General features: G+C 41.6%; 1 protein-coding gene across 4 annotated transcripts; it reads left to right on the top strand.

Moving 5' to 3' along the window:
* Positions 1-491: 491 nt before the first annotated feature.
* LOC118221597 (T-cell-specific guanine nucleotide triphosphate-binding protein 2-like) lies at positions 492-4,175 on the top strand. 4 transcript variants are annotated; one of them, XM_035406936.1, is made up of 5 exons: positions 492-835; positions 1,921-1,961; positions 2,140-2,719; positions 2,903-3,075; positions 4,033-4,175. In XM_035406936.1, exons 2-5 carry the CDS (start codon positions 1,929-1,931, stop codon positions 4,042-4,044), a joined length of 798 nt encoding a protein of 265 aa, XP_035262827.1. In that variant the 5' UTR covers positions 492-835; positions 1,921-1,928; the 3' UTR covers positions 4,045-4,175. The 4 variants fall into 4 exon arrangements, with proteins under 4 accessions (XP_035262827.1, XP_035262742.1, XP_035262991.1 ...); XM_035406851.1 differs by having other exon boundaries at positions 2,903-4,175; XM_035407009.1 differs by having other exon boundaries at positions 496-835; positions 1,921-1,984; positions 2,903-4,175.
* Positions 4,176-11,941: the final 7,766 nt, after the last annotated feature.

Raw genomic sequence — 11,941 nt, 5'->3', positions numbered from 1 at the left:
CTGACCTCCTGTGTATGCTGGTTTTCATTCCAGGGGTCAGAAAGTAAAAGTCCTGCCATGTATTTCATCCACCCCTGAAGTCAGTCAGCTGATTTAGCTCTACCTCCTGGCTGAAGAATGGCGCTAATCCAGCAAATCCAGGTGACTGGAACAAAATCCTGGTATGAACTTTTACTTTCTGAACCTGGATTGTCCACCTCTGGAAATAGCTATGCATACAACTAAGACAGAAGTCCCATGTTAACACTGCTTATTGTGCTATATTGCAAACAACAACTGCATAAAAAGAGGTAAATACTTTATACAGTACTGACAAAATTAAGGGCTGAGGGGAATAACAGGCTCCTAATTAGTTTGTTGAACACGTTTAAGTTCTTTCATAGTAATTTTTTTCCATTAAACCTAGGCTATTAACACAATGCAGATTTAGCTCGTTAGCATTTGTTCTGTCTTTGAATTCTTCATTATCTACCAGACGGTCAGTTTTAGTGGCCATTGTGGGGAGTCCTGAATTACCCCTTATTTTTCTTCGCTGTCGTGTCCACTGTCGTATTAACTTATTTATTTGCGGTGATACATTTCCTTCGGTTTCGTTTTCATAAGTTTTCGCTATTTTGGTGCCATTTCTGCACTGGAGTAATCACAGTTCAGAAGAATTTGGGTCGTTACAGCGCGCTTTGAGATTCAATTCTTAACTCGAAATCGAAACTCTAGCCTACTTAAGCATCGTCGCGCCCGTGCACGTTGTGCGTTAGAATTGAGAAGCCATAACCGGTTTTTAATGAACACTTCCCTGATCGGAGAATGAACACAATCCGAATAAGAGCAGCATTAGGTAAGTTTAACAGGATTTAACCTAGGCTATTTAAAATAAGTTCTTGTACTGCTTGTCATGCAGGCTAATGTCAACATTTATCTAACCATTTCGACATAACGACCGACATACTTCGTTAAAGTCACGTTCTTACAGAGTCTACACCAATTCGCAGCGATTTCCCCTGCGTCTCCCTAGGCCTGCAAGTTCATACGCTATTTATAATTACTACAAAAAAGTCTCCGAGTATTGTGAAAGCTACTTTCCTGCAACCTGGACATTTACGGAGCCATTTTTAGGTCATTAGAATCAAGAAAATGCAAAGGCTACAGCAAGCCAAAGTTTTTGCCTCTTCTTGCGCACGAGATACATTTTGTTCCCTGGTTTTGTCGTTCCTTAGTTTCCGATATTTTACTTTATACGTGGCCTCTCTTCGAGTAATAGACTCAGTGTCCTTCGCGTTGCCTACTTGGACAACGATCTAAATCTCAGAACATTAGGCTTATTGCACACCTTAATATTTGTTACGGTTATTTTATTGCAACGTAGATGTCAATACAAGTCTTAACGCTCGCTCGCATGCAGCTCTCAGCTATATAGCGTTTTTGTATATCAATCATTATGACGTCAGATGTACATTTAAATTACGCATTGATCTTAATTTTTAAAACCTTAAACCATAAGGTATCGATTGTTGTTGTTGTTATGATTTATTTTTGCTGCAGTCCTTACAAAAATACTGCAGATACTGTAAGTTATTCTGCAGTTTAACTAAAGTACAGTAGCCTACAATGCAGTTAAGAGTTTTACTTCATGAGTACTGCACATGAAATAGTGAAACTGCAGTGATATTGCAATAACAAATGTGCCCTAAATAGTGCATAATACTGCAGTAATAGTGCACTAATTAGTCATTACAGCTATGGTTGAACTGCAGTTATTTATTTTTGTAAGGGGTTGTTTTCACGTCAATTTCAAGTGAATTTAATTTGGCCCAATCCTCAAATTTAGCATCAAATCCGTGCTCAGGAACGTACCATAAATGAATCCCCAGAATATTATTTATTTTTAAAAATTGATATGCATTTCAATTTTCACGCACACAGGTCGATGAATGGTGTGTACAAATGACTGGCCTCGAGATGGTGTAAGTTTGGAGAAACGAGCAAGGTAGAGTTTGATTTTGGAAAAAAAAAAACAAAAAAAAAAACATTGTCACTTAAAAATACAAAATTATGTTTGGTATAGTTGTGCTTCAATTTTATTTCATCTATCATCTTAAACTATTTTTTTTTTGTCATTTGTGTCTATGTTTCCTTATTAAGTTGACTATGGCTGAGGATTACTACTCGATTGATGAGGATGAGGATGAGGATGAGGTGGAGCAGGTCAGGAAGGCACTGGAAAACCAGACCTTGACTTTAGCGGTGGCTAAGATCCAGGACTACTTTGAGCAGCTTGACCGTGTGGAATTAAATATTGCCATCACGGGAGAGTCCGGCTCTGGCAAGTCCACCTTTGTCAATGCATTCCTGGGCCTGGGGGATGAAGACGAGGGGGCAGCTCCAACCGGTGTGGTTGAGACGACCATGGAGCCAACTGTGTACCCCCACCCTAAATATCCCCAAGTCAAAGTGTGGGACCTTCCTGGGATCGGGACACCCAACTTCAAAGTAGACGAGTACCTTCAAAAAGTAGAATTCCAGCGATATGATTTCTTCATCATCATTGCCTCAGAACGATTCAAAGTCAGCAGCTTGAAGCTGGCCACTGAGATTCAGGGCATGAAGAAGAGGTTCTACTTTGTTCGCTCAAAGATCGACAGTGACCTAGATGCAGAGAAAAGGAAGAAGGGCTTTGACAAGGACAAAACACTCAGTTTGATTCGGCAAGACTGCATCAAAGGTAGGGGTCAATGTGAGTTGTAGAAGTGGATCCTCTGCCACAGCAATTCCAGTGCAAAATTTGGAAAGTTGCCAGTACCATTGCTTGTTTGAGGATAGTGAATGAGCAGTATGACGTTTGGGACAGATGACCATTTAAATCTGTAATTTGCTTGTTTGTTTTGTACTATTTTGTTTCTCCAAGGCCTCCAGGAAAGCGGGGTGCCATCTCCCGCAGTCTTCCTCGTCTCCAGCTTCAACCTGCAGCTCTACGACTTCCCGCAGCTGGAGGAGACGATGGAGAGAGAGCTGCCCAAGCACAACGATGAGACCATTGCAGACAGATGTATCAAGAGTCAACTTCTGACCAGTTCATGTGACTTTATGGAAAATTACTTCTGATCTTCTGTTGTCTTATGCAGTATAACAAAAATATGTGATCTTTAAAAGGGAATTCCACTGCAAAACAACATTAACCCCATTTAACTGATTTTACCAGATGATTCTCTCAGTGACTGGCAAAAGCAATCTCTGAACAAAGATATCAGCAGAGAAAGGGGCTAATTTTCCTTTACCAGTTCATTTTTGAAGAACTACAATGGGGGGGGGGGGGGGTAGTTCTTATAGACGAAGGGGGCATTGATCGGACTCCCGTCAGAGAGAGATTTTGGCTAGCAGCTGTTCCAACTGTAAAAAGTATTACCTTTTTTAATTTGTGCTTGTTTTAATTGAGAGCTACATCTACTGAAGTATGCCAACTGTGAATGGTGAGTTTCAAATTTTTCAACATTTTTAGGGCTTTAAATTCACACGAAGATGGAACCACAGGGTTGCAGCTAGTCATTAGCAGGTAAAGCAGGTACCTGGAGCATGTGCAGTAACTCAGGGCTGTATCTCTGCATGCACTACAAGTATGGAGTCAGGTTGAGGGCTCATTTTATGTCCTTCATCAGGAGGACACTCAGTTTAAAATGGCATTCCCCTTTGACATCAAAATGTACCCAGGCAATCGCTGAGCGTTTGACTATACCACTTTTTGTATCTTGCTTTTTTATCCTTAACAGAAAGAGCCAAACATTACAAGTTCATGAGGACGTTTTCATGGGAATTAAACTTTGTATATTCTTTAGGAATATATAGTACTTTTTTCAATTTTTATGTGGATGTGTCAACAGGTCTATACAGAAAATGTATTCACACCATGGACAAATACATAGCTGGTTTGACTTATTTTATAGAAGGACAATCATCTACATTTCAGGGAAACAATCCATGTTCTGTTCTGTTTGGGACTGGTATAGCACATACAGGGTTGGAGTGGGTATTTTATATTTAAAATTAAGCTAATTTATGTCACATGTAAGGCACAGTGAAGTTCACCATTTTGTAGCCAATATAATCTGTACATACATGTTTTAATGCTGTATGTCTGCAGGTCTACATATTTTTTTCCAGAATAAATCATGATCACAAACACAGTATATGCATTCATTCTTTATGAACTGATGGCACTACGTTGAGTTTGACCTTTTTGTTGTTAAATTGGATGTTTCCCTTCTGTCAATGCTCGCTTTCTAAAAACATGAGTGACTATGGCTTGTGGGAAACAAGCCTACATCTGGTTCCCTCTTCCGAAATGAGGCACGTGCTACAGGAGCAGTCCCACAAAATGCTCCAGGTGAGAACATGGCACGTCGTCACATCCGGTCTTCAGCAGATCCAGGAGAGCTTGTATCTGGTGAAACCGTGGTTATTTCAGGAACGTGGATTGCTCCATTGCCCCCGGAGCCGAACGTGTCTCTGGTCCCCTCCAGCAGCTCAGGGTGTCCCGTTTCCACGGCGATCCACTGTAAGGCGCAGCCATCGCAGAGGCTTGTGTGGACGCTAGGAAAGCAGCCGGCTGTACTCGGAGAGCGCCGAGGACTTCTTCACCCCGTCCCAGATCCGAGCAGCGTAGTGGAACCTGACCAGATCCCACACACACACACACACACACACACACACACACAGTGTCAATACAGGGCTGGGGTCAGTTCGCGCTGCAAAAATCGGTCAATTCAGGAAATTTAAGATTCTCTATGGGAAATCATTGTCGTTAATTTCATGAAAAGGCCGAAGCGAAACAGGAATTGACCAAAACCTCGGTGTCAGGTTCAGTTCCCTGTATTACTGTCATTTTTTGGATTCATCACATGTTCACTAAGCTGCTTCAGAGGGGAACTAGGGGACATGCAGGCTCTTTGGTTTAAATGGAAATTAATATAAGCATTCTGTACATCCCATAATTCAGCTTCCTCTCCAAAAAAAGAAAACACCAGTCCTGCAGGTTACCCAGATGCATAAAACACCAAAATAAGGGGTGATTATTAGTAAATATTTCTGAAATTATTTCCATATTTACATTATTTCCTTTTCATACAAGGGATATTTTACCTGTTAAGTAGCAGCATTGGGAAAATGAGTTCCTTCGAGGTGGTGTGCTATGCGGGGACACTCACCAGTTCTTCTCAGTGAGGATGGTGTGGGAGAGCTGGCAGCGAGACATGGCCAGGACCTGGCTGCGCAGCTTGGTAGCCAGCGAGGAGAAGCTGGGGTGTCCCCGGTAACCAGGGAGCAGGGAAAACAGGGGGGTGGAGCCAGGCCCTGACACACCACAGAAATATGTTAGACTGACACTGGGGTAGAGAGACTAGGCAGAAGGATAAAAACTACAAGCTGAAGCCAGCTTCACTCTTGTCTGGGTCTGCAAAAACTCTGACGGCAACTGTGACGGCATTTATAGCTTTTAGCATAAATCAAAAGATAAGGCCTTGGCTGCAGCATTGTTTGGGAGTAACGTCATCAGCAGGAATCAAAAGCAGAAATAAAGGTGACTGAACAGCGATAAAAGGTCTGTTTTGTTTGCCAGGTCCTTAGCATACCATGTTCACCTCTCATTTAATTGCACAGCGAGGATTGCTTTACATTTGCTATCGCTGCTAATGCGCTGATAACGTTATGACGCCGTGTTTTTGTGAGACTTTGATCGCTCTCAGACCTCCCCTGGTCAAAGCGTCCTCCCCCTCGTTCTCAAGCTGTGGCAGCAGGAACAGGTTGACCTCGGTCTCCAGGTAGTCCCGCCCCAGGCCAGGGAAGATGTTACAGTCCAGCATGGACAGTGTGCCTGGCAGGGGAGCGACACAGCAGTCAAGCCAGACATGTGTTCACAGACAGACAGCCAGGCGCTTTACGGTTGTGGGATTCCTTAACAGAATTAGCCATACAATAGTCCCTTTTGTTTCCATGTAATTAAAAAATATTTTGGGGTGATTTACTGTCTGCTAGCTTGATAGTCTGTTTCACCATTACACTATTTTCAGGGAGTCTTTTTTTTTTTTACTCCCGTGACTTCCTGGTGCCTCCTGAAGACCACTATTCCACACTACTATTACGACACGCACAAGCACGCACACACTCTCACCTTTGTATTTAAGGTGAGAGTGGGCCATCAGCTTGTCCATGGTCATGTGCATCTTCTTCAGGTTCCGTGGACAGAAATCATCCCGCTTGGCTTTGTTCTGCAGGAACACTAGACAGAAAAAAAAAAAAAAAACTCTGGATCATTCCGGATCAAAACGTACTGTCCTGCAGTTTGTGTGGGATGGAGGAGGAGGGCTGGGACTGAGAGAGATGCCTTGGGATGAGGGGGGGGGGGGGGTTGTTTAAATGGGGGAAATTCATTAAAATAATTCAACCAAAATTACTATAGTATGTCCCATCTACCTACAGTCTGTCTGCATGCACCTGCTTGGGCCCCATCACTGGCACGGAACAGAGCTCACCGATATGAGGGTAGTACTCAGACCCCTCTTCAGAGCCCGAGGAACCGGCGCTGTCGTGGCTGGCAGACGGGGTGGACGGCTTCAGCATCTCCGCGGTCTGGAGGAACCTGGTTTGGAATTGACTGCAATGATGCCGCAAGCACTCGTGTACGGGAACAGGGAAACACGCACTTCATTTTTTGAGCTTAGCTACATTCAGCTCTTCTAACTCTTCACTCTTCATGATTTAGCTGTACAACCCCTGGGCTTCTGGAGGCTCAAGTTAAACAGGTTTGTGTAAAGACACGGACAAAGAACTTTTGAAATAGGATCGGAGTCTACAGCATAAACACCATTTTTATTTTTTATTTTTTTTGTGTCTATAGTGCTAGGAAATAAATCTACTCCCAAAACATCAAGAAACATTCAAAATAAATACTTTATTCTCACACATTTTTTAACTTAATAAAAGTAGAGATCACAGAAAGTGTGAGGGGTGAAAGGCATTTAATTTAAGTATAACAGCTAAATATGAGTGCTTCACAGTCAATGACACAATATGAAACCAGACCTGGCTGTGCTTTATGTGAAAGACTAGAATACCTTGTTTAATAAAAAATGTACACTGGCCAGACACAACTAAATCCAGATGCAGTCAAGAGACCCCTGAAACTGGACAAACATAACTGCAGTTGCCATCGACTTCTAAGGGGATTAAACAGTGCTTGCATATGGCTGGTGTTTGTGCTGAGTCTGACACCATAATCTGTATTATCTATCACAGATTTTACTAAAACAATCTCTATACATTAATACTTTTTCCATTTAATCTTTTTCAAACATTGTGATTTGTACAAGGGAAAATACCTGTAGAGGTTGATGTCAGTGAACCAATCCTGAACCACAATCACCACATGGCACACGGTGAAGAGAAAGGCGGCCATTTGCAGGGACTGTCACAAAATATGAAAACGGAGATGTCAGCAGCCACACCGACTGCAATATACCACAAATGCTACAGACCACAGGTAGACAATGAAGGCCAATCCACTTATACAAGTCGCCCATTTATTTATTTGATCCTAACTTTTTATAAAAAAAGACATCATGACCTACAGTTGTACACAGCATAATAGACTTGGTGATTATGTTCAAGGCACAGTCCAATCAAAATCGACCTTTATCGAACCTTATGAAATAAATATAAGAAAATAAGAATGTGTTATTTTATAATAAATTTTTTTTTAAAAACATTTAAGATGGTCTCATTGTAGTAGCTAAGAAAATCCCAGAGCTTCATTTTAAGTTTAAATACATCTGTTTGTACGCGTCTTATCTGATGCTTGTTCTTCTGTAATGCAGCGGCACTGAAAATAAGGATCTCGCCCTCAATGCATCTCCAAGATTTAATTAAAGGTTTAATGAACCGATGAATCAATTATTCTGCTGAGACTTTGAATGAGTTTTTAATGCTTATACTGCCCACTGCTGGAGGACCTGGTATTGGTTGCTGGAGACCTGCTTTCTGATGTCACTAACCCGTCATTTTACATTTCAAAAGTTCACCAATAAACAGTGATGGAAATCCAGCTCATTGTACTATATTAGCATGCCTGCTTGTTATGTTACAAGTACTGACTGTACTGTTGGGACTGTAGAAGCATTATGGAGCCTGTCAAAATTTAAGAGTAACAAAGTAAAATACAGCTGTGCAAGGAGCAACACATTGAATAACTAGCAACGCCACCTGGAGTCAGAGGCAACAATGGTTCTCTCACCGAGACTGACCAGGGCTGGCTTGTACATTTAAGGCTGAATTACTCAGATCCTACCACTGATTACTAAAAGCTAGTGGGAGTCCAGTTAGTGGGCCTTCAATAAAATGTGCATTTGTGAATACTAATTCCAAAGGAACACTCCCCCCTCCCCCCAATCCTCCAGTCATACCGTTCCAAAACACTTCATATCAAAAAGAAATGGTATTGTTTTCCCATTTATAAATTTGGAAAAGTCAAGCATAATTATTTTTCTTATGGCTTAATGGAAACTTTACAAATAAACTGGAACCTGTTAGTTCGGAAACATAGTTACAGGATAGTAACAGATTTAAACAAAAAACCAACACAGACAACAGTCCTCCAGAAATTTGTAATGCACCCATCAACTGTTGATGCCAAAGTATTACACATTCATAAGGACCGTAGACAAAGCTGTGGCATGGGCTAATCTACCTTTGGCAATGGCTGAAAAAGGCCAAGTATCTGTGCTAGAGTGCACACATTCTGCCAGTACATAAAAAAGAAAAATGAGAAGGGCTTCTTTTTAACTGAAGAAGAGTGCTGTGCATTCAGTTCCATTCCATTAAAAAAATACATGATCGGTTGAAAGGTCATTAAAAAAAGAAGGTGAAAAAAGAGGAAAAAGGTCTGGCAATAGAGTGCTGTGACATCAAAAACATTTAACAAAATTGCAAACATAAGCGGTACAAAGACATTTGAGAAAAGTGTTGTATAAAAACAACATCATTCAGAATATGTGTTCAAAAAAACTGCAAAGTGCAAGTACATGAAACTGCGCCTTGAAATCAGACCATCCCTATTTAGGTCAGAAATTAGGCTAAAAGTAAGTCTTTTCCCCCCAGAACAATGCAAGACATTGTGGTTTAAAAAGAACAAGCCTGAAACAGAAATGAAATGTCTGCCCCCTGCTGGCTCGATACTGACCTGCATTTCAACATAAGTATGGGGGAGATTGTACTCGGGTGGAAGTTTCCGGTCGTTATTGATGAGATGATCCAAAATGGAGGGACTCAAGATGGGCTTGAGGGTAGAAGAATATTCCTCATTAGTACCATATCTCAGGAAAACCATCATGTCATAGCCAGGAATCTTCTAACCAGTGTTTACAGATAGGAATACATGGACAAACATCGACTTCATTTTCATACATAATATATTCATAAGCCCTGCATAAAGGCAACATAACAGCCACTTGACATATTTGTAACATGGCATTACATGCAGCACAGAGGCGATGAACATTAATTGGTAAATCTCACGAGTTAAATAGTGTAGCAGTCAGGAATGGAATGAAAAGTGCCGCTAGTTCAAATATATTCAATGGCAAGCTTGCATAATCATATATTATGGATAGATTAGTCAGCAAACATGTCAATTTAATACAGTTTGTATTAATATAGCCTGTATTAATAAAGACACAGCCAATGTAATCCATTAACAATTATGCAGGATTAATATATTTCGAGGATTAGATTAGGGACGGGTGGTTCCAATTTTAGTGTCAACACAGATCAATAACCAAAACAGCCATCTCTCACAAGGGCAGGAAAACTTTAGTTGTGATTTCAGATCAAAGTGCTAGTTGATTGCTAAGCCGCTCTCTCAAGTTAATTATTAATTTAATGACAGTCATCACTCAGTACACTACTACATTTTAAAATTTAACATTTGACAAAACTGCCCATGGTTACCATCACACCTAGGCACCCAGGCCCTGAATGTCAGAGAAAACACGAACCTAAGCATCCATCCAAATCCAAGCATCAAGCGTCTCTGATTTACCCTGTCAACAGACCCAGTTCGCATTTCAAGCCTGAGCATTCGCAAGAACTTATGAGGAACGTGCATTTCATCCACAGTAAATGCTACCGGCACTGTGGTACATACATATTTTAAGCTCATCAGTAGTAGAAGCAGTGCGTGTAGGTCTAGGATACGCAATGACAAAGCACTGTACAGTGGCAGCGTTTAATCTGACCTGTGTGTCCAAAAAGATGACCCTCTCCTGGGTGATGTAGAAGTCAATTCCACTGCTCTGGTTGCCTCCTCGCTCCTTGATCTCTTGGCTCTGTGCCCTGAACACATAGGCCCTACACAACACAAGCAGGGCCAAAGGTTCATGTGGGTTTAATCCAAATCTTCACTACGGAGCAGTGGTAACCAACCCTGTTCCTGGAGATCTACCGTCCTGTAGGTTTTCACTCCAACCCTAGCAAAGCACACCTCATTCAACGTGTAGAGATCTCATTGAGCTGCTAATTAGCAGAATCAGGTGAGCCAAATTAGGGTCGAAATGAAAACCTACAAGATGGTAGATCTCCCAGAAATGGGTTGGTTACAACCGCTATAGAGTACATGATGCACACTTGGAAGAGTCAGCAGACTGCAGCACAGGCCAAAGCACCATCTTTGACTTGTATAGAAAACTGCCTGATCAGAACATGGCTCTCTTACCACACCGACACAACAAAAGATCTGGTGTGAAAGCCCGTTGCCCGTTCCTGTCTGGTCAAATGAAGAGTGCTGGCTGAGAGCTGGTGGTGGTCAAAGAAGGTTAAAAAAAAAGAAAAAAACTTGTTACCAGAGCACATGGGCGGAGTTCAGGGGATATAAACGCCACTCTTCATTATCATTTCCATTTCATTACAAAAACACCCTTCTCTGCTTTCGTCTTGCAGGTCTTGAGGCATGTGCCTTGCCAGTGCCACTTACATGATGGCAACTTTGCCTATCTCTAGCGCCATTTTCTTACCACTTGAAATGCACTTTTTTACACTGTTTGGCTAAAAACCATCTGCAAAATTTTGTGATGTTCTGTGTAAGGACCCACACGCAGACCAGGGAAATCCAAAAAACGTTGTCTTTAATCAGTGCGAAGTTCGAAGCCAGGTGATCAGAGAGAGTGCGGTACAGAATCGAGTTTCCAAAAGAAAAGTAAAAGACAGGCAAAAAGTCAAAAACCAGGAGATCAGAAATAGCGAAGGTACAAAGGGGCAGGCAAAAGAGAAGTCAAAGAAAAGCGAAGGTCGAACCAGATCAAACAAAACCAAAAGGGGCAGGCAAACTCGAAGTCGGGCAAAGGGGTGTCGCAAGAATCTCAATAAACAAAGGCTTACAAATAATCGGCACAATGAATTTGATCAACGTTCTGACAGGGACATGGTGGAAAAGACTGACATTTATACACTGGGGAAGGTAACAATCAAGGAGGGGTTACGTGAGTGAGGGCGGAGTAACAAACAACATCCAGGTGAAGAACATTAGGATAACTAATTAAATGACAGGGGACTGACAAAACGCGGACTGGAATCACATAGACAACAATGATAACAGACGGCCTGGGTTTAGCAGGTAAAACACGTGCAGAGAGAGAGAGGTGCAGTTAGAGCAAGAGACAGGTGCAGGCAATTGCAGAACTCAGCGTTAGAGCAGGCTAGAAAGAAAAGGGGCGGAGCTACAGCGCAGCATGGAAAAGGGGAGACTGGTTAATGTATTAGTATAGTGATCTAAACTATCAAAAACCCAAAACTAGTGTGTGTTAGTCCATTAGTAATATTCACATGTTAGTATATTAGCGAGGTTAGTACTTTACAATCTATAAGTTAGTAGGGATTAGTAGAAATTAGTAAAACTAGAAATCAGCAG

This window comes from Anguilla anguilla, chromosome 1 (genome assembly GCF_013347855.1).
Source record: "Anguilla anguilla isolate fAngAng1 chromosome 1, fAngAng1.pri, whole genome shotgun sequence".
Classification (NCBI taxonomy): Eukaryota; Metazoa; Chordata; class Actinopteri; order Anguilliformes; family Anguillidae; genus Anguilla; species Anguilla anguilla.
Note: the sequence above shows the minus strand (reverse complement) of the source record. Positions and strands in the feature narration are given on the sequence as shown.

Bases quoted from the DNA above. Each gene is read 5' to 3' on its own strand.
- LOC118221597 (XM_035406851.1), top strand. From the start codon at position 1,929: ATGGTGTGTACAAATGACTGGCCTCGAGATGGT. The intron at 1,962-2,139 runs GTAAGTTTGGAG...TTCCTTATTAAG, and splicing joins ATGACTGGCCTCGAGATGGT to TTGACTATGGCTGAGGATTA. The intron at 2,720-2,902 runs GTAGGGGTCAAT...TGTTTCTCCAAG, and splicing joins TCGGCAAGACTGCATCAAAG to GCCTCCAGGAAAGCGGGGTG.